The following is a 23,097-nucleotide window of genomic DNA, read 5'->3' as shown; positions in this document are numbered from 1 at the left end:
CAAAGAATCAAGAACACAGGGCTCTATTTTGGACCACTTTATTAGATGGCTAATTGTTTTTTTTGTTTTTTTAAATACGCCGATTAATAGAATACTCACATTTGGCATTTATTTCCTTAGACGACAGTAGCCAGTCAACACAGTGACAAAACAGTTGGAAAGATTCACAGATCCTCTAAGTGTTCTCGCAGTTCTGTATTGAATTTTGGATTCAGGCTTATTGTGACAGATGAGTTGGAATTAGCGGTGATTCCTACTTATTCACTTGTATACAGTCTATGGCTAAAATGGAATTGTACCAGTGTATTGCTGGATGTGGAGGAAAATACTGAACACACAGACACAAAGTTGAATCTTTACGATTAAGGGGCGACTTCCATCACAGTCCAGAAAATGTCACATTTCCATCAGTGTTCACATTATTATTGATTTTTAGTGAACTTTCTTTATGGAATAATGAAGCCTCTATCGCTTTTCCAAATAAACTGTGGCCATGTGACAACTACCATTGCAATCAAAGTCTGCTAATGGTGGCAGACATTGCATCTTGAGTTTGAAGGTCACATTCAATTGAGCGCTTTTCTATTGTATGACCGACCTACTAAAAGATTACACAGTTCACACGTTGACGAGACAAACAATGGGTAACATCTAAATGTTGCACATTTAGGCAAGTCAATATTTAAGGGTATTTCTTTTCAGAAATATACAGCAATAATTATATATTAAATAAATACTATATATGTCAATATATATAATATTTATTCCTGAATGGTCAAAGTAACATGCTATTGATCAACAGCAGAGCACAGACAAGATTACAGTGGAACTAGGACAGCAAATCAGCCCGGCGGACTGAGCTAACAGCAAGAGAACACGTTTTCTTAGCGGCCACGTCACACTAAATAAGCACGCAATCACACAAAGTTGTATGACGAGAGAGCTGTGTGCACGGGACCTGCATGCACTTGGTTCCTCTAATGTTCTTACGGAACATCTGGTCGTATCGTAAAAGAAAAGAGATGTGGACAAACCTCCTGGGAACAAATATTTACATGACATCACAGAGCACAGAGGGTCTAAAACAGGCCAATATTTACACAGATTTGTGTGCTTCCGTGTTACTGAGGGATTGTCTGTGGTGTTGGAACTCAAGTAGAGGCACATGAAGGAGGAGGAGGAGGAGGAGGAGGAGGAGGAGGGGAATTGGAGACCAGAGGGGGCAGAGGGTGCACTAGCTCGGGAGGGGTCGTGGCGATAGAATCTTGGCTTTTCCATCCGGCTCCTTCCCCTTCACAGCTGCCACGTAGGAGAAAAGGCAGAGGACCGAGTAACAGATCTGATGGGCCTGCACAACATGAGGAGGCGGTGGAAGATGTTAGCTGTTGTCATCATGTCAAAATGTCAACAGCGTGAAAATGACTGCTTATGTAAACTTGCACCAGTATGTTGAGGTTTAAAAGTTTGAGGGTCACTCACAGATGTCTGTTTTGAATGATTTTTTTTCCCCCCTAAATAAAATTTGTCAACATATTTCCAGCTTACCTTCAACTTTTTGGGTAAACATTTAGTATTTGTGTGGTGTACTGTAAATCAAATTCTGATTAGATCAGTGGCATCATGTAGTGATCTAACTGATATATGACGGTCTACATCAACCAAACGCATGGAAAATGCATAAAAAATGCAAACAAATACACAATAATGAAAGAAATGATTAAAAATTGCTCCCCTCGTAGGTAGTAGTTTTGATTTAACAAGGGTATGTCTGTCTTTTGTAGGTCGAAGGACATTGAGGAGCAACTGTACATGGATGACACTATTTTGGTGCGACATCATTAGCGACGCTAAGGCTGAAGTCAAAATAACAGTACATGTTTGTATGAAAAACAAATCTGGCCCATAAATATCAATCAGTCCAATGAAAAACAGCAACTAATAGTTTACATGTTGTTACAAATTCATTTCATGCTGTTGCTAACCTTGAAAAGTCAGTGGGAGCGGCGTAAAAACAAGGATCTCGTTTAATTGGTCAAAAAGTGGATTTTGCACCTTGGAACAAATGTGCAAAGCAAACACAGTACGTCATTGTTTGAGGACTTGTACTTCCCTGCACAGTGATTCTCAAGGTGTGCTTGCTATATGTAGCACATGTGCCACATGGGCTCCTACTAGTGGCACATAAGCAAATCACTGCAGTAGTACAGTCGAATTGCATATAACTTGTAAGTTCGAAATATTTGCATTTGATCTTCAACAATTGTTATTTTTAAAAATTAATCTAGGTATTTATTGTGAAGGATAGTTTTTTTTAAACGTTCCTATAAGTTCAATGGTCAAACTGCATAATGCCACAGTGACTTCAAATAATAAATAAAAACTTTTGATGAACAAAAAGGTTAGTTACGCTAGATTTTACCTGCAGATATTTTTCTTTTTCAAGATCCGATCATTTGCAATGTCATAATTTTGCCAATCCACCATATTTAGGTATTTATTGTGAAGGATAGTTATTTTTTTTTTAAACGTTCCTATAAGTTCAATGGTCAAACTGCATAATGCCACAGTGACTTCAAATAATAAATAAAAAATTTTGATGAACAAAAAGGTTAGTTACGCTAGATTTTACCTGCAGATATTTTTCTTTTTCAAGATCCGATCATTTGCAATGTCATAATTTTGCCAATCCACCATAACATCATTGGATCTGCTCGATAAGACATTATAGAAAACAATCTCATTAAGGGATTTTGTTGCACTACCATTGTCAAAATCCAAGATTTCTAAGCAAAAACAGTCATCCCCTCATGCATATATATGAAGCATATATATAAGCATCAGTGATATACGAATTTTGGCTATTCGTAGGCCAGTCTGGTCTCAATCTCCCGCGGATAGTGATCAACTGTAAATAAATTGATTACATAGATTATTCTATTTTGTGAAAGGTGATTTTTTTTTTTAATACCCACTGATCTGTGATTGGCTCTAAAGTAAAGTTGTGATATTGGGATGTCTGTACTATTTTTCTGTATTTCAATCTTGGTTGTTATGGTGGTACGGTGTTCCCTCAAATATCCGGGGTGTCACCTTCTAACAAATGTCAGCTATAAGTAGAGCATGACTTATGTTACTTTTTCGGGGGATTTATTCCTCCATTGCACCATTTCATAGCCCCTCCCCCTCCCAAACTGTTCCCTTCCACTTGGTACATTGTTACACTTGATTAATCTAATTTTTAAAAATGCATAATGAAGGATAAATAGCAAGCTGTAGGCTGTGAGAGGAGTGTGCTCTGCGCCCTGGCAGTGGACCAATAGGATGTAACGATACGTTCAAGTTTGACTTTTATCCTAAAATGGTGTATTTTAGCCAAAGGTACAATCCTGGTGGATTAATATGATTTTAAACCATTGGTGTGCCAAAGAAATGTTGGCGGCTATGGCTGGTGCTCCTCTTGCTGATGCTTCTTTTTTGATACCACCGTTGTCTTCTTCTCCTCCCTTTAACTATGACGAAGAAGCTGCACTGCCTTTGAAAGTACTCATGGTGACTTACTTTCGCTTTGAGCAATAACATAAACAAGGCGCGCATTAAACCACAAGAATTACACCTTTGGCTAAAGATACCATATTACAGTTAAGATCAATTTCAACAGTTATGATGTCATTATGAAGACATAGTTTCATTGTCGTTGTTCTGCGGTCGGATGACTAACTCAACTCTTTACTATCTGGCCACGCTGACACACTCAACTGAACATTTGAATAACGTTCTGAGTTTCCCAACAGAACATCGTGAATGTGAGACTTGTGAGCAGCAAAGAGGCCAGGAAGTGTCCATCATATTCCAAACAGATAACGCGCGCAAGTCAGACGATGAAAATTTGACATGGTATATCATCAGCTAGACTAATTTATACAAACATCTACTATTAGTACTGTGAGACATACTGACTGAGAGATAGTGGTGCGCCAGCAGATAGATAAGGACTCACCATGGGGGTCTTGTACTTGTGGATCACCACTTCTTTAGTTTCAGGAACTATGCCGATGCAAGAGACAGAAGAGAAATTCAAAGGCAGCAGGAACTTGAGTCAGTTTATCTTTGAAAGCTTTTTGGTCTTAAAGAAGTGAAATCTGAACATGGCTTCAAAATAGGTTGTGGACACAAATTAAATGTGCCGTGAGTGTGTGTGCAAAAAAAACCCAATACTGAACTTCATATGAAATCCAATAAATCTCCACCAAAAAAAAAAACCCCACAAAAATGGACAAATGTGATTTTCAAGAGACCTACTAAATGAAATGAAAAGAACAAACACAAAGACAGTTTTTCTCTCCACCTCAATGAAATGAATGTGAAAGGTGACATGATGAAGAAGCATCGACGCAGTGCCCAACATATTTGGCCCTAGTTTGACTTTTCATTAGTAACTGAACCCATAGCAGAGAAGAGGAGACTGAACACATGAAGGACATGTTAAACCTCTTCTCTCAGCACCCTAAAAAAAAAAAAGCCACAGTTCAGGAAGATCCCCCATTGCGGTGTCAAAAATGGCCCATGATAGATGGAATCTGGGGTGATCTCCCAAATGAACCGCAGCTGATGAGGTGAGCATAGGACAGCAAAATGAACGAGTCGAAAGACCACAGCGTGTGTGTGTGTGTGTGTGTGTGTGTGTGTGTGTGTGTGTGTGTAATTTGTCTGAATAAAAAAAGGTGACAACACTTTACCTGCTGGAGAATGAAGGTTTTCATAGTGGCAAAGATGAGGGTAACATTACAAAATCAGCACAGAGACACGACAGTAACCCAGCCTGGCGCTTCACTTCAACCTTTGGAAACTATTTCCGACTTCTCTGCCTGCTCTTCAGAACAACAAATTACAACACTAACCTACTTACACTCTTCTAGCCATCTGTTCAGTTAACCTAGACTCATATCAATAATATCGGCAACTCATTCTGTGTTTGACTCCATCATTCACTGACCTCCGGATTAAACAATCCCCTAAATAAAATTGGGATGTATTATGGTGGTTAGTTTGCATTTATGCCTGGCACAAGACGTTGGCATTAAGATAAGTTTTGTATCTCAAAAATCAGGGTGGAACGCATAAGGAAAAATGACCTGATTTGAGAACTGATGAGTAATATATTACTAATATATGGTGACTTGCTGTCATCTGCACTGAAGATTTCTCTTTCGCACTTGGGAACATCTGTTGGAGTATTGTTGGAGTTTTCAAGGCTTTATTCTATATGTTTTTTGTTCATTATTTACTTTACTGCCCCAAATAGATTTTTAGAGTAGTCCTACCATAAAATCATTATCGATGTAGTAAGTAACTTTACCATGAGACATAGATTTATCAAGTAATTCATTTACATTGTTAATTTCAATTTTTATTTCAGAATGAATGTTATTTTGCTCCATTTTGTGGTGTGCCCATCAGTCTATTGCTCACGTCCAATTAAGTGAACATTTATTTAGCTTAATGCCACGAAGCTGAGTTACTGCCGCGCCAAGTACAGGCCTACAATCAATAGATGGTGTAATTACCAAATTCCTCCAGGACAAAGACTCCCTTCACTGTATTGCACTTTTTAATGTGACTCAGCTCTATGAAAACCTAAAAAAGCAAACAAAAAACAAAAGAACAACAAAAGACAATTATTAACTTAACAATACTAGATGAAAGTTCAAACTTTATATATTTAAAAAAATTATAATCAAGTTAAAACTTGCCTTACTCAGTATGAAAGGTAAATTAAAAAAAAGTGAATGCAAAGCTTTTAACAGCAACGGAAGAAAAAATAAAAATAAAGCACAATATGAGAAGTTTCCATGATACATGGGCAACAGTTAAATGCAGTGGGACTGTTGAAAATTAACAACTGCTTGATAATAGCATTGAAAGTCACATCGGAGATTAAATCATTTTCTGTTTGAGGTGTTCGTCAAAAGAAATGTGGCCCATAGCTGCATACATGGAATTTTCATATCAAAGAGAAAGGGACACACAGCTACAAGAGTAAAAAGAAAACAATAGAAAACAAAAAGGAACCCATAAGATGTTACTGCTAAGACACAAACACAGCAGAGGTTGTGTACCTTCCGCTCCTTGCAGGGGGAGAAAGCATGGGAGAGAAATGGTTTGGATTATTATCGGACAAAAGAGCACAAACACTCAACGACACTCTGGGTGGGCACTGTCCACAGCCGAGAATCTAGCAAAGACCGTACCCCTAGACGTTATGAAGACAAAAAAAAAAAAACAGGGCAAGTATTTGACTAGGGTGTTAAAAAGCTGGCTTTCCCTTTTGCTTTCCATCCCCCAGAGCCCTCCATGCCTCCTCCTCCAGCAACAAGATCTGGCACCAAACGCTCACGCAAGCACAAGAAATTCACGAGGGCACTCAAATGATGGACGCTTGGGTTCCTACAGCTTCATATAAATGTCAGATCTGGCATTGTCTTACTGGAGAGGAACAGCCTGTACTTGATCATTTTGTGGGTTTAATGTTTTCGAGAAACAATCCATTACGATTGAACGGGGTTCCAGTTTTGAGCACAGTTACAACTCGTAAATTAAGATTTAAATGTGAATGTCGGAATTGACAGCTGTGATACGAGTGGAGATACAATTTAAGAACAAAGGCAGGTAGCTCTATTATGTTAAGATTTAAAGATTAGGTGGTAGTCAGTGTAATTTCAAATGTCAAATGCTTCCAAAGTCAAACTGTTACTCCCCCAAAAAAAAATTGTGGGACATGAATGCGTCAAAAGTCAATAAAGGTGGGATACACAATCCATACACCAACAATCGGAAAGACTTTGAGCATTTTACTTCTCCAATTCTCTAATGTCGCTGAAAGATTATCACAAGTACAGTGAAAGCTCTACTTAAAAACTTAATTCGTTCCGTGATCGCGTTCCTAGGTTGAATAGTTTGTAAGTAGAAGCGATTTTTCCTATAAAAATTAATGTAAAATGAATGTTTAAGTGTTTTACCTTGAAAGACATGACGACTTGCTATAGGAGTAGGCACATGAGATACGGGGGCGGTGGGAGATGGCAAGTGGGAGAATCATGTAGCGTATATGTAATTTCTACGTTAGCTTCACCCTCTTCTGACTACCTTGACTGTTTTTTGAACTAGCCCTCTTAGGAGACATGATTGAACTCCGGATGAACTTGTCAATATGCTAATGCGCACACAGAAACACAGGAAGTGGCCGAGCAAAAAGTAGAGACAATAAGAAAATAGGTAAATGACACGCGCACACACACACACACGTCACAACGTCACCAGACTAGATCTGAGAGAGTCGTTCACAGATTCGGAAGTTGAATTTGGTTTGTAAGAGGAGGCAAAAAATTGTTGAGGCTCCGGTTCGTATCTCGAAATGTCCAGAAGTGTGTACGTTCGTAAGTAGAGGTTTCACTGTACAAGTAAGAACATCTTTGTAAATTTCAATAGTTATGAACATGCTTTAACTTTATCAAAGAACTTTTTTTAATCAGTTCTTTGACAGTGTTAAGGATTGATACATGTTCCTCAGGGATACATTAAATGAAAGTTGAAATGTTAGGTCCAATTTGATATGCTTCCCTTTAGGGACTTAATCAGGAGTCACAGCATAAGCTTCTTTGGGTATGTTTTATGGATATAAAGTCATAAATGGCAATGAATTTCTTGTAGGTCAACCAAGACAGAGGTTCAGATCACTGACCTTCAGGTGAAAGAGAGAAACTTGTATCCCATCTATTTGATTTGAATACCTTGAAATAGGTAAAGAATGTAGGTGTAACTCAGTGCTGATCTTAATTTCATTCCACGTGATATAAATGTGACCAAATGATGCATGCTAATGCATGCTTTTATATCTTGCCCATAGTTTATTGTAATGCCCTGCTCTCTGGTCTTGCAAAGAAGTGTACTGCTTATCTGGAGTTACTGCAAAATGATGCTGCATGTGTGATGATGAAGATCAGAGGGTGGGCCTACATTATATCAGTTTTAAAATGGCTGCATTGGCTCCCTGTGTGTTTTGAATCGTGGCCGTAATTCGAAGCCAATGTGCACCACCACCAACCAAGTCACGTTTATGAAGCATCTTCCTTTAATTCGTCACCCTTCTGTCCTAACTCACTAACTGTGCAGATGCGAAGACAACACATGACAATGTTTGAGGGTCCAAACTTAAAATGTCCAGGTTGCTACTGAATCGCCAATTATTAATGAAAAGTCTTTGATCAAGGTCATCAGTCTTACCACTGATGCACAACAAACACACAACACTTAATTTCCTCCCACAGAGTAAATGAACAAGAAGCTTTATCTCCCAAATGCGAAAAGAAACGTGGAGGGATGTGATTCTACTTGCTATTGTTTGAGAAATGCAAGCATGCAGGCAAACACACAAACACAAATAGAAAACAGCAAAATCAAAAACGCAAAAGACACAAGTTCTTCCTCTAAGGAAAATATTTAGCATGAGGCCAATTGAACATTTTGACCAGACCTTTGGACTACTATCAGCTAAAGTGGGTAACACTAGAGGAAGACAACATGGAAGGGAATGCAAAGTCGTGAGATGAGCAGAAAGGCATTGAGTAAGATGGGATGAAAACTCCATTACCAACAGTGAGTTTTGTTTTCATGCCCTTGAATGAGGTATGAAGCCTCTTTCTGCAGTGGTGCTTGCTACTTACCTGACTGTGCATGAACTTCAGGTTGATTCCTTCCAATGTGACCTGCAGCAATCCTCCCTCACCAGTTTTCATATCTTGGACAGGAAACTCTCCACCAAGTTCTGGACCTAACCAAATAAACCCAAAGTTTGCTGCTATTTCCGCAGATTTTTTATTATTTTTTTTAGACAAATTTAAGAGCTTAGTTACATGTGTCTGAAACTATTTTGCTATAGTTGCTTCTTTTAATTTGACATATGTATATACATGGCCAGTTTTTTTAAATTCTAAACCAATTATGACTGTTCACATAGGTTAGAAATAAGTCTACAGCTTGCATACAAACTTGAGTTACATCATCACTGTAGCCAGGAAGCTTTCTGCATCAGGTGATTTCTTTCTGAATAGATTTATTGCAATGCTTAGTGGAAGCTTTTTACAAAAAAATAGCTGTTTCTGTTTTGGAGTAAAATCAGATTTTGATCTCCACTGCTTGGGCTATCCAACAAATACTGCAAATCTAAGGTACTAAAAATAAAAAATAAATTAAAAAAAACATACCTGGTTTGGAGCTTTGCTGTCTGGCTGCAGCTCTTTCCATACTATCTTTAACACAGTAGTAGAGTTCCCGACACTAGGAAGCAGACAGGAAAGCACTCCATGATAAGGGAGTGGGAAGATACTCCGCTTAATGAAAGAAAAACAGAGGGAGAGATTTCCTACCTTTTTGGTATAGAACTTATTGAGTTGAGTCTCTTGGCCGTTACGTCTCCAAAGACATAAAACCTTGGTCTTGGGGCAGTAAGTCATGTTGATGAGCTTCTCATACCACCAGCGCTCATACACGGTGCCAATGTTGCTGCGGAGGACTATGCAGTCGTCACAAACCTGAGGCATTGAGTGAAATGGAAAAACACTTTGAAACCAGGCCCAAAGTTCAATTTGTAATATTAAACCAGAATGATGAAAACCATGCAAACCTCCATGAAAAAAATGTCCCCGGTAGTATCAGTACCAGCATGTACAACAAACGTTTGCTTCTTGATATGACGGCTTCCACAGGGCCTGATTGACAGCTCACGGCCATTCTAGGAGGACAACACAAAAACTTGATGCGCAATAGTTCAAAGAGGACATTAAAAGAGGCATATGCTGACCATTTGGGCCAATTTGTCCAGCAACTCATTGATCTCTTGGCTGTAGGCAAGGCCAATGTGGGACTTGCCCATCAAGCGCCTCACTTTCTTGCGGATGTCATTTTTGCTCACCTAGAAAAACATTCATGGCAAATTTGTTTAATGTATGAATGTATCTAAAATTGTAGAAGCTATGATGCAAATATAATTTCTTACTTTCAGCATGAGCATGAATGCAATCATGTTGTGCAGTAGTGTAGCCAGAAGTTTGTCCTCATCATCCTCCAGCCGCTTGCGGTCATGTTCTCCCAGTGACAAGTATCTAGTGAAACGCAGACCAGTAACATACTTTAGGGAACACTGTGAAAGGTTCATGAATTTACTTTCCTCTCTTACATCAATTCCATCAAGAACTCTATTCAGAAGGGAAATGGCACCCAGTCTTCCGCAAAGCTTTAGCTAACCAACCTATAAATAATCAGCAATCTAAACACAAATCAATTCCAATCTAAGCTTGGGAGAGAAAACAAAAGTCTAAATAATAATATACTTCTCAAACCTTTCAATCATCTCTTGAGGTCCCTGGTCCAATCCCATCCCCTCCCGCTCTAACATGACAGCATCCAAATAGGCATCCTCCCAGAACTGCACCTGGTCCCAGAGCGTGGAGCGTTCCTTACCTGTAAAAAAACATCACATCATTCAAGTGTGCAGAGCTCGATGCTGAATAATCATTAGGCATGGTTTAAAGTTCAAACGACTTATGTGACATCATTTCAGGTGGGCTGTCATTGCGGCTTCGTGGAATTATATGTGTCAGGTTAGATTGCGTTGGCTTTGTGGAAAAATGTTTGTGGTTGGTGGCTGAGGTAAGAGATAAATCTGGGGTGGTGATGGGGGAGTTGTTTAACCATGTGGATGATGGAGCATAAAGGTTTCATAACGTTCATATCAGTTCTAATTAAATACGTTTCTACGTCCTGCTTTTGTTATGTTGCAGCTGGTCAGGAATTTAACAGAGAAGGTATTTGTAAAAAAAAAAATAATAATAATAAAAATGCATTTGGATATTCACTGATCAATATTTTGCATTTGAGTCCACCACTTTGAAATGATTGAAAAGAACTCGATCGAGTGATTAGCTTTCATTAAATTTGTGGTGGAATTTGTTTTGTATTTCTTAAGTGCTTAAACACCATTTTATGATTAACTTTGACAGACCAACTTGAAGACGGCGTCACAGAACAGGCTGCAGCACAATTTTCAGGTACCACAACAAGATTGGATTAAGATTTATGAAGAGATGATTCATCAATACAGACAGCAATTCGCTGGGCCTGATCCACGAACAGTGAAAATCCATATATATTTATGAAATGAAAAGAAGTGAAATGAATTGAAGAAAAAAAAAAATCTTCAAAAAAAAAAAGGTGCTTAACTTCCAATATGTGCTTTCCATTAAAATAGGGGTTGAACTGCAGTTAGAAAGAAAATAGTATTATTTTACTCTTTTCATTATGATTAGATCATCATTTCACACCGTTATTAGTTTCTGTGAGAGGCTGAAGGGGTAGGAAGGATGAGAAACGTATTTACAGGTATAAAGCCAGGCGACAGTTATATTTTGAAGGTTTCCTTTCCTTATTAGGAAAAAAAAAAACATGCAGCATTGATTCTGAGATAATTAATCTAGTGGAGAACGCCACAAAAAACCATCTGTTAAATTAAGCACAAGACTTGGTAAACAACATTTGCACCCTACACAAAGGGAAAAAGGCCCACAGAAAGAGATTAGCCCTACTTAGCGAAAAGGTTTCCATGGCAGCATCCTCTAGTTGATCCCAAACGGAGCTCTTATCGCGGCCTGGAATATTTGCCCAGGAGGAAAAAGATGCAGGAGGGAAGAGAAGCAGAGGGGGTTAGGCCATCATTGAGAAGCGTTAATTGCAAAAACAAAACACACACTCCCAAAGATGAAGTTGAGACGAAAAACCGAAAATGCAAAAGCATAGACAGAGACAATCAGATTGACAGAAGTGATTGCAACACAAACTGAACATACCCAAGAGGCCATCACAGAGGTAGATCCTCATACTGATGTCCTCCATTGGCTGAGTGGGCGCCCCTTTTGCTATTGCAGACGTGTTTTCTTTTGTGCCAGGTTTTAGTGTGTGAGTCTTTCCCTGGTAAAACCAGACAAATCATGCACATTTTATAACATCAAAATAATGTATTTTTTTTAATGCGCATTATACATGCAACAATACACTGACAATACTGAAAGGTTTTATGATGAAGTAGAATTGATCAATTAGGGTGGTCAATTTCTGAACTTGCTTCATACCTTTAACTAGGACTACAATAACTGAAACCTTGCTTTTACTCAAACCTGTTCTTAAAAAAAAAAAAGGCAAAAAAAAAAACAAGCCAAGGAATGTTACCGCAAAATAAAATAAGTCTTGAGTCAGGATTTCTGAACTTACAAACACTGAGCTGGTAGCAGGATTTGTTTCAATCTCACTGTCAGAGAGGGTCCCTCTGGACTGTGCTAGATGTAAAGCACTTCTCCCACCCAAACCATCTCCCAATGTGCTGCTCAGGTCACTGTCAGCACCCAGAGTCTCTCCAGAGCTATTGCTTATCTACACACACACACACACATACACACACACACACACACACACACACACAAAATAAATGTAGTTGAAAAGATTATTAGTTCACTTGAGTTTTCCTTTACCATCTTTACATATTGCTTTTTAAGTATTCCAAAATGTTAAAATCAGATCATTCAACTACTCAAAATAAGATAAATGACCGGTTGATTCATCATAACTATCATCGAAGATGTAAAATGAATGTAGATTAAAAAACAAAACAAAAAGACAAAGGCAAATTGCGCTATTTGGGTTGGTCCTGCCCTACCACTGTGCTCGCCTCTGAGTCTTGGCTGGTACTTCTTGTTAAGATGGGCGGTTCAGAACTTGTTACAGACTCTGTGTCACTCTTCTACGAAGACAAAGCGACAGAAGATCAGAGACAAAAATCAGGAGTCATGACAGCAATGTATTTGGGTCAGGCAACCTCAGATATTACAAGGTCTACCAGAACCCGTTTATGACCATGATAGATTTTACCTACTAATGTTTATGTACACCATGCATGGCTAACCTGAGATCCAGAGGTGACACTGAGACCACTATCAGCACTCATCTGAGATTTCTTTTCCTCTGCATCAGCCACCTGGGGGCGCTGCTGCTTTGCTCCTTCAGCCCCTGAGTAGAAATACAACTGTCAGACTATTATCAATGAATCTTTCACAATCTTACCTTGCTGCGAGTCACCCGATTCAAAGCCAGCATTGCACATCAACAACAAAAGCAATATATACAAAGTTTTCACTTCATTTAAGAAATCTTTTGACACATAATCTGATCTACTGGTCAGAACATAAAGGAGACCATTATACTTGGTATGAAATCCTTTTTTATCACTACTTTAGCAATTGCAGAAACAGTTATAAATACATTCACCAGGGACATGAATGTCACGGCAATATAAGAATTTCTGTACGACTAGGGAAATGTATGTATCTGCATAAATTTAGATTTGTTTTCTTGAATAATAAAGAATTATATAAAAGATGTCAAATGACACCATTCGTGTTCTATGTAGTTGTCCTGCTTAATTTGTGCAGGATTGTGCCAGTGAGTTAGATAATGAAAAAGTACACAAACATTCTCAAAAAAAAAAAAAAAAAAACATTTTTTTTTTTGAAAATATATAAATACACTATATGATAAATAAAAGAATGTGAATCCTTAAAAAAAAAAAAAAAATGGCAGGATTGTTTCAAGTGCTTGGTATTTACACAGTGACTTAATATTGTCTTCAAAGCAGAAGGAAACAGACATATTCGTGATGTCACTGACCCACCTAAATTGTGCAATTGTGAATTCATGTGGATGGTGAGTGTACATAAACTGACAAAGATTCATCCAAGTGTATATTGAGAAACCTCGAGAGGACCAGACAGTGAAGCAAGAAGGGAGCAAGCCCAAAGTGCAATAAAAATTGTGAAAAACAATCACAAATGAAAACAAAACTGCAAGAGCGTGAAGCAGTGTAACACTCCATCACAGATCGCAACATTAACTCTTCGTCAGTGCTGCCGATGTGGCTCAGAAACACAGACACAGGCAGTTAGGCATGCCGACAAACTGAGAAACAATAAGTGTAATTAGTCTGTCACCTTCAGCCGAAAATGACATATTTCCTTATCTTGTCATATGAAACATTAAGAAACAGCATCAATAATATCTAAAACCCAAAAAATGAAAAGCGAGACATTGGAAAGCATAAAGAGAAGGAAAGGGCAGCATGTGTAAATTTTGATGCAACGTCTTACAGTAGAAATAGCTTAAAATGCTGGATGCCAATAAACTATACCGCAGCATAGAATTTGCTATGTATAGAAAAATAATAAGCTGCTCTATGATTTTAAACCTGCTTATTGTTCAAAGCATACTGCACATGTGATTTATCAAGCCTAGACTGTAAACTGTAAACCATAAGAAACTGACTAAACTGGGTTTATGTGACTTGTGAGTCAATATTAAGATATTACACTAATTGTTTTGTACATCGTGTTTTGTGTCCCTTTTGTACGACGAGGTAAAGACATAGTTGACTATAAAAAGACAGAGAGGGGTGGGAAAAGAGTCAACAACTTAATACCCCAATCTTTTTTTTGGGATGTGTGAAGTTTCTTACTCTGTGGTTTTTCCATAGATTTTTGCTTATCCTGGTGCTTGCTCCACAATTCTACCCAAGATGCATTGCAAGCAAGGAGAGAAAGACAGATAGTCAGAGAGCATGTTGAAAAAGTATGTAGTATGGTGGATGAGCATTGAAAGCAAAGTCAAATAAAGTTAAAAATAAACTTTAAAAAAAACATAGACTACCGAATGACGTCAGTAGAATGTTTTGTAATGTTTGCATGTAGCTGCGTAACAACCTGAAAGACTTTTTATTGCTTTTCAAGTTGAGCCCATTATGTGAGATAGCTAAGATGGTAACATTACAACACACTCAGAGCACCTGGAGAGCCACACCAACACAAGAATGTGCTCTGACTCAGAACAGAGAACATTCTTAATAAAAATGAAGTGGTTTGGCTCGCCAGTAAACAGATCAGAGCGAGACATTGTCGGACTGGAGAAGAGCATGGAATGTCGTCGATGGGCCGGCAAGCCACATGATGAAATGGGAGCAGTTGCAAAAGCTGGGATATGCACGTCACACAGCATTCTGTAGAATTGAGGGTGCAACTTCTAATAGGAAGAGAGGTCTCAAGCTACTAGTAACTGGACTCATAGTGTCCCTGGTATACAGGCCCAGAAAAAAAAAAAAAAAAAGTTTGATTTCAACCAATTTTTGTACTTGATGCTTTGGCTATGAAAAACTCAAATAACATCCATTTTGTTCTTAACTGGGACTGTTTCCTGGGAGTTTGTTTCCACAATCCATGCAGAGAGCAAGAGGAACTGCCATATTTTAGGTTGTCGGAACCTGCAGTAAAGGCACAAGCAAGCGCTAATTTTTCAACTGATGCCTATATATGACTTGGCCACTACTGCAGATTTAGGTCTTGAAAATCAAAGCAAAAAGACATGCATTCAAGGTGCCGAGAGGCTGACGACAGACCTCTTGAGAGGAGGCAAACGGGGACACAAATGTTTTAGGAGGGCGGGACAAACGCAATCCGAGCAGGGACGCAGGGCTACACATTATTCCAAACATTTTTGGGTTGTACTATTGCAGACTTGTGGAATTGTTTTATATTGGTCAATTTTTAAACATGTCAACCTGGATGTAAACTTTAAATACATTGCACAATCTCAGGTGCTTCGACAATTGCTGTAATTCTTCGAAAGCCAATTTAACCGTAATGTATGGAATATTGTAACTCCTGCAGCATTGTCGTGAATGTAAGTTTCTTGGGAATGGTTGGAGAAGGGAGAGGAATTTGTTCTGGGGTAGATGAGCTTTTTAAGGAGTCTCACTGTGCACATGCAACCAGGCTGGAGTGATGTACACACCAATCGAGGCAATAAAGTTCTCTTCATTCAGGCTCCGGCTGTCAAAATGGTGGGCTCCTCTGCCCGTTGCGTGATGTGGCAGCTGCAGATGAGGAATGGTCAGAAGACCTTGTGGTCTGGCGGCCTCCATTTGACCAGAAGGACTCTCTTTACTCCCGGGGCTGCCAGCACTATCTGTGGGGCTTCGCTTGCGCTTTTCAGGGTCTAACAAGTTATCAAAAGTAAAGGGGCCACAGACCAAGTTTAGCAAAATTAGAGGAAAGTTTGTTAGTTTCGTTAGTTAAATAAAAGAGAGCTTGACATAAATACAACACAAAGCTTTGGCCGGTGTTTAGGCACAAGCCCATGCTGCTTTGCAAAAAAAAAAAAAAAAAAACCTTTAAGTATGAATACATGAATTGTATTTACCGGTAATATACTAAAAAAAACCTGCAAAGATTCTCAATTAAACTTACCTTTGGTTTGATAATGTGTGCGTGCTATCTCCAATAAGATGAAGACACTGGCCATTCCTCCAAGGCCTGCGTTTGTGTAGGAATGCTCCAAACTGGATACCGTACATTTCAGTATGTCTAGCATGCCCTTGTACACCTTCCGGCTCACTTCCTGAAGACAATGATGATTCATGTCAAAAAAAAAAAAAAAACTGAAACAGTTTTGCACATGCAACAAAATGCAAAATAAATATGATTTGAGATATATATATATTTTCTTTACACTGTGCAAAGTTGCTCTACTATTTTTGTGTTGGTTTTCATTGGGAAAAACATTTAAATAAATCAGGTCATAATTGCTTAATCGCTCTTAACACTGGTATTTTCAATTATCAGTAACTAATTTCAGATTAAACTAAAAGAGGATCTTGACAAAAGTATAGATGTTTCAAAGAGTTCATGAGCATTTAAATGGCAATCATAATCTAATCTTAACTAAACATTCCTTGGTTAAAGACAATATCTAGTATTCATATCCTGGCATAATAAAATTTGCCCTAGCTTTGTCTATAATAACTTAAGTTAATGAACAATATGGTGAGCAAACATGAAATATTAATATAGAAAACTAGTAAAAACTAAATCATACCACCAACAACAACAAAAATGCATGATGGGATTGAAACAATTTACCACATCTCGTATGATCTCCTGTCTAGAGTCTTCCTCTGACTGGCTGGCTCTGTTAAGTTTGCTCAGCACAAAGATGCGAAGCTGTTCATTCTCCAACAGACGACGGACTTTTTTCATGTTGAGCCAGCCGACACCTTGTCCATCCAGGACACTCTGTACAACCTCCTTCAAAAACTGCTGGTTTTCACTGTATTGATAGCAGAGACCAGGGTGTAGTCAACAGATATGCAAAGGCCGTTCATACTGACAAAAAAAAAAAAGCAGGATTGAAATGATTCTCTTAAAAAATGATTTGAAAGAATACCTTGTATTATTAATGCGACCCTGAGGAGAGGGTGATTCTCTCTTCACCGTTGGGCTGTGTTTGATTACAGAAGACTTCTGGTCCACAAGCGCCCGAGGTGCACGTGCACCTGTTGCGGCAACACAAAGCAACACAATGAGATCTCGAAACACAACAGCTCACCTTAAAAATAGCATCACAAGCTTTCACACAAGGTAAAACTGAGGAATTCTGGGTAAACACACTTGTACCAGGAGAGAAACAATGTAAGTAGCTTCCCCCCCCACCACCACCACCACCAGACTCCATCATTGTTTTAAGACTTGTAATCCGAGTAAACTACTGACCACATAATCACCAAAGCTGCAAGAGCAATACTGAAACAGGAGAGTTGAAGGGCAAAACAAACAAGCATAGAAGAGACACGCACACAAAGACACACACAAAAAGGAGAGCTAAATCCTGCTCAAGGTGGTGGCATAACATTGGACTGGTGCATACTGGATATGAGACCAAAACTATTTAGTGTAGAAACTATGTCTGCAATTACATGCCCAACAGAAAAGGAGGATGGATTGCTAAATTCAATAAAGCTAGAAAACAAAAGAGCACAAGCTGACGCAAGTCATCTGCCGCAATGTTGTTGAAGTCTTATAAAGCGTTGCGTCAATCATGCTTTTAGTACAAACCACAGCAGCAAAGATAACAAAGGCAAGCATCAAGTGTGACCTTATATTATTTCATTATATAAAAAAAAAAACAATTTTAATTATACAAACCTCAGATACAATGACTATTTTGTAAGTACCTTACTTTTGTGAATCTATGCATCTTTAGGTTTACTGCCACAAAATGTTTGCATATGGTTTTGAGTGTTTTATCTCACTTATTTCATTTTTGAAAGTACAATTTACACAAGGTTACAGTTACCAAATGTTTCTTATCGCCATGTTTTATGAGTCCAGGCTGAAGACAATGCAAAATCAGCAGAACAATAAATAAATAAAAGACAAACAACAATGCCATTTCTGTGATTTGAAAATCTCACAAACAACAAATGCATCCATACGCCGTAGTATGATGTTTCTGATGTAAATACAACATAGCTCAACAAACTATAAGATTACAACCTTGATTGTTGTTTTCTGGAAATAACTGTTTGCAGCTGCATAACAATGTATCGCTACTATCCGCAGTACAGCGTGATTAGGCCCAATCCCAATCGAGAAACTAGAAGCAGAGATAAAATAAACCACGCGACAAGATGTTTGTTTTTAATTTATCCTGGTCTGTGTTTGGTGCTGGTAATTTGTGATGCCTAATGTGGTACTTCACTTAAATCCACCCCACACTTTTAAATTGTTTGTAATGCATTGATAATGTGTAAATTGGAATGAAAATAGACTGAGGGAAAACACAGTCAATCCTTGGTGGCACACACAGGGAGTAAAATGAGCAAAGGATGTGGGGAGATGTAGTTGACTGGCTTGGAGAAGCATGCAGCTCACTCGGGAAAAGAGCAGAACCCACCTTCGCCGCTCCCCGGGCCGGCCTCTGTTATTATCTCCATTAGAGAATTTAGCCCAAATACTGCACACAAAACCCAGAATTAGTTGCTACCAGGAGTGGACAGAGACGGAGATACCGGCCCAATCACAACCAGTCTGAACATCAACCCATACTAACATCACGCATGCACGCTTAATATGACGGGAAACAGAAAAAAAAAAAGTAGCAAAACCAAACAACATAAAAGTACACGATGGCCCATGATGTCCTGATGATGATTTCATCCCAGAAAAGGATTGACAATGTTCTTCACGTCGTGTTAAGCATAAAACATATATAGGCCTAAAGTATGCACACGCTGGACTGTAATTATATTTGAATGCTTTATGGAACAAAACTCAAAAGCATCAGGACGCTCATAATAGGCCACCATTGTTTAACTTGTCATTTTGACAATTATGAAGCATAGTAAGACAAAACAAAAGAGTAGTCTCGAGTGGGGAGGAGTCGACTTGTTGGGAATTCATTCAAAGGCAAACAAAGCTTAATCGGTTGTCCGCTGTATAGCGTTCCTCTGCTATTAGCTGGGGATAAGGCTTGAACCCTGGCGCAAATAGCAAGAATTTGATAAAACTCAAAAACGGTTTATAATTGCCTATTTATGCCATAAGCTTGCCCCAAAGCACTACATGACGCTCCTTTGTTCGATTTTATAGAGTTCCTTGGCACAAAGATGCGGGCAAATGGAAAAAAGCAATACACAGTAAATCTGTGAAGTCTGAAGAGTTCTTTGGCACCAAGATGTCACCGTAGCAATAATTCCTTGGCAGTGGCCTAAATGCAAAAACAGCAAACAGCGGATCTAGGAGTTTTGTGGCGACTAACAGAGGATAGTTTGAAAAAATGGAACATCAACAGGCAGTGACTCGAAAATATGTGGGGGAACACCGGAACTTGCAAATATCCAGCTGTCACAATGAAAATTGCTTGCCCTTCCCAGAGTAAAAGTCTTTCAATTTGTGTTATGTTGGGGGATATCTTGATCAATAGGACCACCACCACCAGTTAATATGGAAAAAATGGGAAGGTGTGGATCAGACAGTTCACCACAGTGTCTTCTATCTTAGTCCAAGACTGAAAAACCAAGATAGGTATGGGCCTACTAAGGGTAAGGTGTCACTACAAACTGTCACAACATACATGACATACCCGGACTGTCAGGTGCATCTGGACAACAAAGACAGAACACACGGAAATGAAAAGGAACAGCAACATTTTCTATGGCAGCTATTCCACATGAATTGGAGCTATTGAGTACCATGCTAAACCTGTTTATTTTCTTTCTGTTGAAAAATACAACCTCTGGAGAATTCATATTGTTCGAAAAGGAATTTCATTTTTTTGGACGGAAAGGCCAATAGCTTGAATTTGTCATATTGACCAATCATAGGCTAAAGAAGGAGGACGCAAATACAACCCAACACATCGAAGTTGAACAAGTCTTAGAATATACACTTTTAAATCGACTATTCAAACATTTGACTATTTTTTCAAGATATGTTTTGTATTTGTTTAACTTTGATTTAACCAGATACTCGATAGCAAATTTTACATTAAGTTTAAAATGAGTGCATACAAGTGGTCATCATCAGACCCAACTTCTAAAGATAGATAGAAGTGTTGCAAATTCAGCAGCTTTTTTGATTTTATAAGGGAAGGCTAACAAAATTGTAGAGCCCTAGAAAAGCATAACAAAAGAACAGGTTTTTTTTTGTGTGTGTGTGATTTCTCCCATTTACCAACTTGAGAAAAAAACTCTGCCTAAAATCCTCAATACCCTCCTTTAAAATAGCGCCATAACTGTTAGCAATCAGAGGGAGGACAAAAAAGAAAAGTCAGGCTATAAAAATGGAATCTCTACAGACCTGCTTGGTCCAGCTCCTCCTCAATGTCAAAATTTAAATATTCTTTTATAAAAGAAAAAATAATTTCGATGAAGAAAGCAGAACAGAAAAAAAAACAGTCATTCAAATGATTAAGAACCTAAACTTTCATATAGGCTCATGTTTAAAAGTAATGCCTTAATAATTAAGCCATGCACATACTTTAACTATACGTTATACTAATTAAGATAAAATGATGACTCTTCCAGACTAATATACGATTTAAAAATAAAAATAAATGAGCTGGGCTCGGAAAAATCAATTGACCAGTATACAGCCTTCGAAACAAAAAAGGAGTCCATCGAGAGTGTTTAAATGTGTGTGATTGGTTGTGCTACTTTACCTTTGAGGCTGGGGAAAGGTGTTGCTTTCTCCCTTGCAGCTTTGTTTGGTAGAGCCAGCTGGGACAGACTGAAACTGGTACCGTGATTCTTGTAAAGATTACCTACAATTAATGTTGACAGGTTGTCAACAACAGCAGCTGTTAGCCATTGTTTACCACAAATCACAATCAAGTCATTCTTTCTATTGGAGGAAAAAAAAAGTGATTTCCATTGCACAATTTTCCAGAATTTGAGAAGGCATTCAAAGGTCAACACATAATTACATCGTAGGAACAGAGCACCAATTAATACGAGTTAAAAATATTCTTACTAGCAAAAGACATTAGTCCGCCAAATCCATCATTACTGCTGTTGGAAATGGTCGAGTTTGGTGAGCTGTCCCCTTCTCCATCGGACTCCCCGGGTAGCCTCAGACTACTTGGACGTGAAGGACGCTGTGCTCTATAAACGGGGGAATAAAAAAAAAAAACCCTCTTCAAATCTTCTCAGAGAACAATTAATTGCATGCAACAAGAGGAACATATTGAAACATTCTATACATATATAATATATGTATATGAAATATATATTATAGTATACAATACAAATGACAATATTACATTGCCAAAGATTCAAGACCACCATGAATGGAGAACTACTTGTTCATACTGGGTTTTGACATTACATGGTTGGTCAGAGAGCCCCCCCTTTGAATGAAGAGTTATTTCATTCAAGTGATGAACAAGTTGAACACACTTGTTGCCATTGAGGTTCTGGTTGAATCGAGGGGTGTACGACTCCACTTGTTCTTCTGCATCAGGATCATCTTCAGAGGGGAAGCCGTATTGAGGCTCAAAATAGGGGTTGTCATACTCTCGTTTTTTGATAGCTGGGTCCACCGGGCCAGCTTCAATTGTTGATCTGAGAGACGGTTGGCTGCTAACTCCAATGACTGGGTTCTGTGGGCCAGCACCGGCTGGTGCCTCGCTATCTGGTGCTTCCCCTTGTTCCTGTTTAAAAAAATATATATATGATTGCAAAGCTATATTTAATGACAAAGTAAAAATCAAAAAAAGAAATATAGATGTAAAATATGGATAGACCTTTTAACAAAGATGATTACGGAATAAGTAGGAGGTGGGTAGCAAATTATCGTTGGCGGTGATGGTATACGTACATGGTTGACTCCCTGAATGACTGTGCTGGGACTGGAGCTTGCAGTTGTGCTGGAGCTCGAGCGGAGGGGCTGTCCGTCAGATGTTTCGACAGAAGCATCCCCGCTAGATGGACCCTCGGAGCCTTCTCTTAAGTCCTGGAAGTTCACCTCGCTTGCATCTCCCAGAGCAGCATGCGTATGTGGTTGTAGGCCTAAGAAAAAAAAAAAAAGGGATAATTAATATAAAACTAATTGGGCAATAAAAAATGTTCTATACAAGCTAATTGCTAGACTTAAAAGAGGCTTTGACATAAGAATCTCAAATGCAAAATGGAGAAAAACAACACTTGAAAAACATACTTGGTGTGTCTCCCTGAATGTCTCCTTGAATCATCTCACTCACAAGGTCTCCAAGCGAGGAATAGGATGAGCTGGAATCATCATATGCCTCACTGTCACTACCGCTGAAGAAGAAGAAGGAAAAAAAGAAACATGCATTATCTTTTAAATCCAGATTACTACCAATCAAGTTGTATGCATTGTTACCAATGATGAAGAACTAAAAAAATAAATAAAAACCGAGTGCTTTACCTGTCGGTGGGGTCAGAGTCATTGCTCTCATCCTCAAATGGACTTGCCATAGCCTCAATCAGATGGGACCCCCCATCATAAACTCTGTAAAGGACTGGCTGAAGCTGGTGAGCATACCACTTGGGTTTATCACCAATTAAGGACGGGTCGAAAACATCTGAAATAAATTTGTGCAGGGGGGGGGGTACACTTAACTGTCTTGTTGAATGTAATAAAAAGTTACAATTCG

General features: G+C 38.6%; 1 protein-coding gene across 16 annotated transcripts in view; it reads right to left on the bottom strand.

The window, feature by feature from the left end:
• Positions 1-26: 26 nt before the first annotated feature.
• Positions 27-23,097, bottom strand: part of madd (MAP-kinase activating death domain) — a 34,774-nt gene continuing 11,703 nt past the window's right edge. For 4 of the 16 annotated variants that reach the window (XM_085906764.1, XM_085906767.1, XM_085906766.1 and 1 more), the window contains 26 exons: positions 22,869-23,025; positions 22,638-22,741; positions 22,299-22,489; positions 21,878-22,131; positions 21,453-21,583; positions 21,142-21,243; positions 17,368-17,476; positions 17,064-17,250; positions 16,392-16,542; positions 15,937-16,140; positions 14,609-14,659; positions 13,007-13,110; positions 12,761-12,844; positions 12,319-12,477; positions 11,898-12,018; positions 11,637-11,699; positions 10,395-10,515; positions 10,052-10,157; positions 9,857-9,967; positions 9,680-9,787; positions 9,423-9,587; positions 9,261-9,333; positions 8,721-8,827; positions 5,565-5,634; positions 3,998-4,044; positions 27-1,348 (listed from right to left, as the gene is read on the bottom strand). In XM_085906764.1, the coding sequence (XP_085762890.1) occupies positions 1,235-1,348; positions 3,998-4,044; positions 5,565-5,634; positions 8,721-8,827; positions 9,261-9,333; positions 9,423-9,587; positions 9,680-9,787; positions 9,857-9,967; positions 10,052-10,157; positions 10,395-10,515; positions 11,637-11,699; positions 11,898-12,018; positions 12,319-12,477; positions 12,761-12,844; positions 13,007-13,110; positions 14,609-14,659; positions 15,937-16,140; positions 16,392-16,542; positions 17,064-17,250; positions 17,368-17,476; positions 21,142-21,243; positions 21,453-21,583; positions 21,878-22,131; positions 22,299-22,489; positions 22,638-22,741; positions 22,869-23,025 (3,194 nt within the window). In that variant the 3' untranslated portion in view covers positions 27-1,234. The remainder of the gene's footprint in view (positions 1,349-3,997; positions 4,045-5,564; positions 5,635-8,720; positions 8,828-9,260; positions 9,334-9,422; positions 9,588-9,679; positions 9,788-9,856; positions 9,968-10,051; positions 10,158-10,394; positions 10,516-11,636; positions 11,700-11,897; positions 12,019-12,318; positions 12,478-12,760; positions 12,845-13,006; positions 13,111-14,608; positions 14,660-15,936; positions 16,141-16,391; positions 16,543-17,063; positions 17,251-17,367; positions 17,477-21,141; positions 21,244-21,452; positions 21,584-21,877; positions 22,132-22,298; positions 22,490-22,637; positions 22,742-22,868; positions 23,026-23,097) is intronic. The other 12 variants (XM_085906769.1, XM_085906779.1, XM_085906773.1 and 9 more) reach the window with 8 other exon arrangements.

The sequence above is a fragment of the Syngnathus leptorhynchus genome, chromosome 3, assembly GCF_054491065.1.
Source record: "Syngnathus leptorhynchus isolate UIUO chromosome 3, UIUO_Slep, whole genome shotgun sequence".
Lineage (NCBI taxonomy): Eukaryota > Metazoa > Chordata > Actinopteri > Syngnathiformes > Syngnathidae > Syngnathus > Syngnathus leptorhynchus.
The sequence above is the reverse complement of the archived record's forward strand: the minus strand, read 5'-3'. Positions and strand labels throughout refer to the sequence as shown.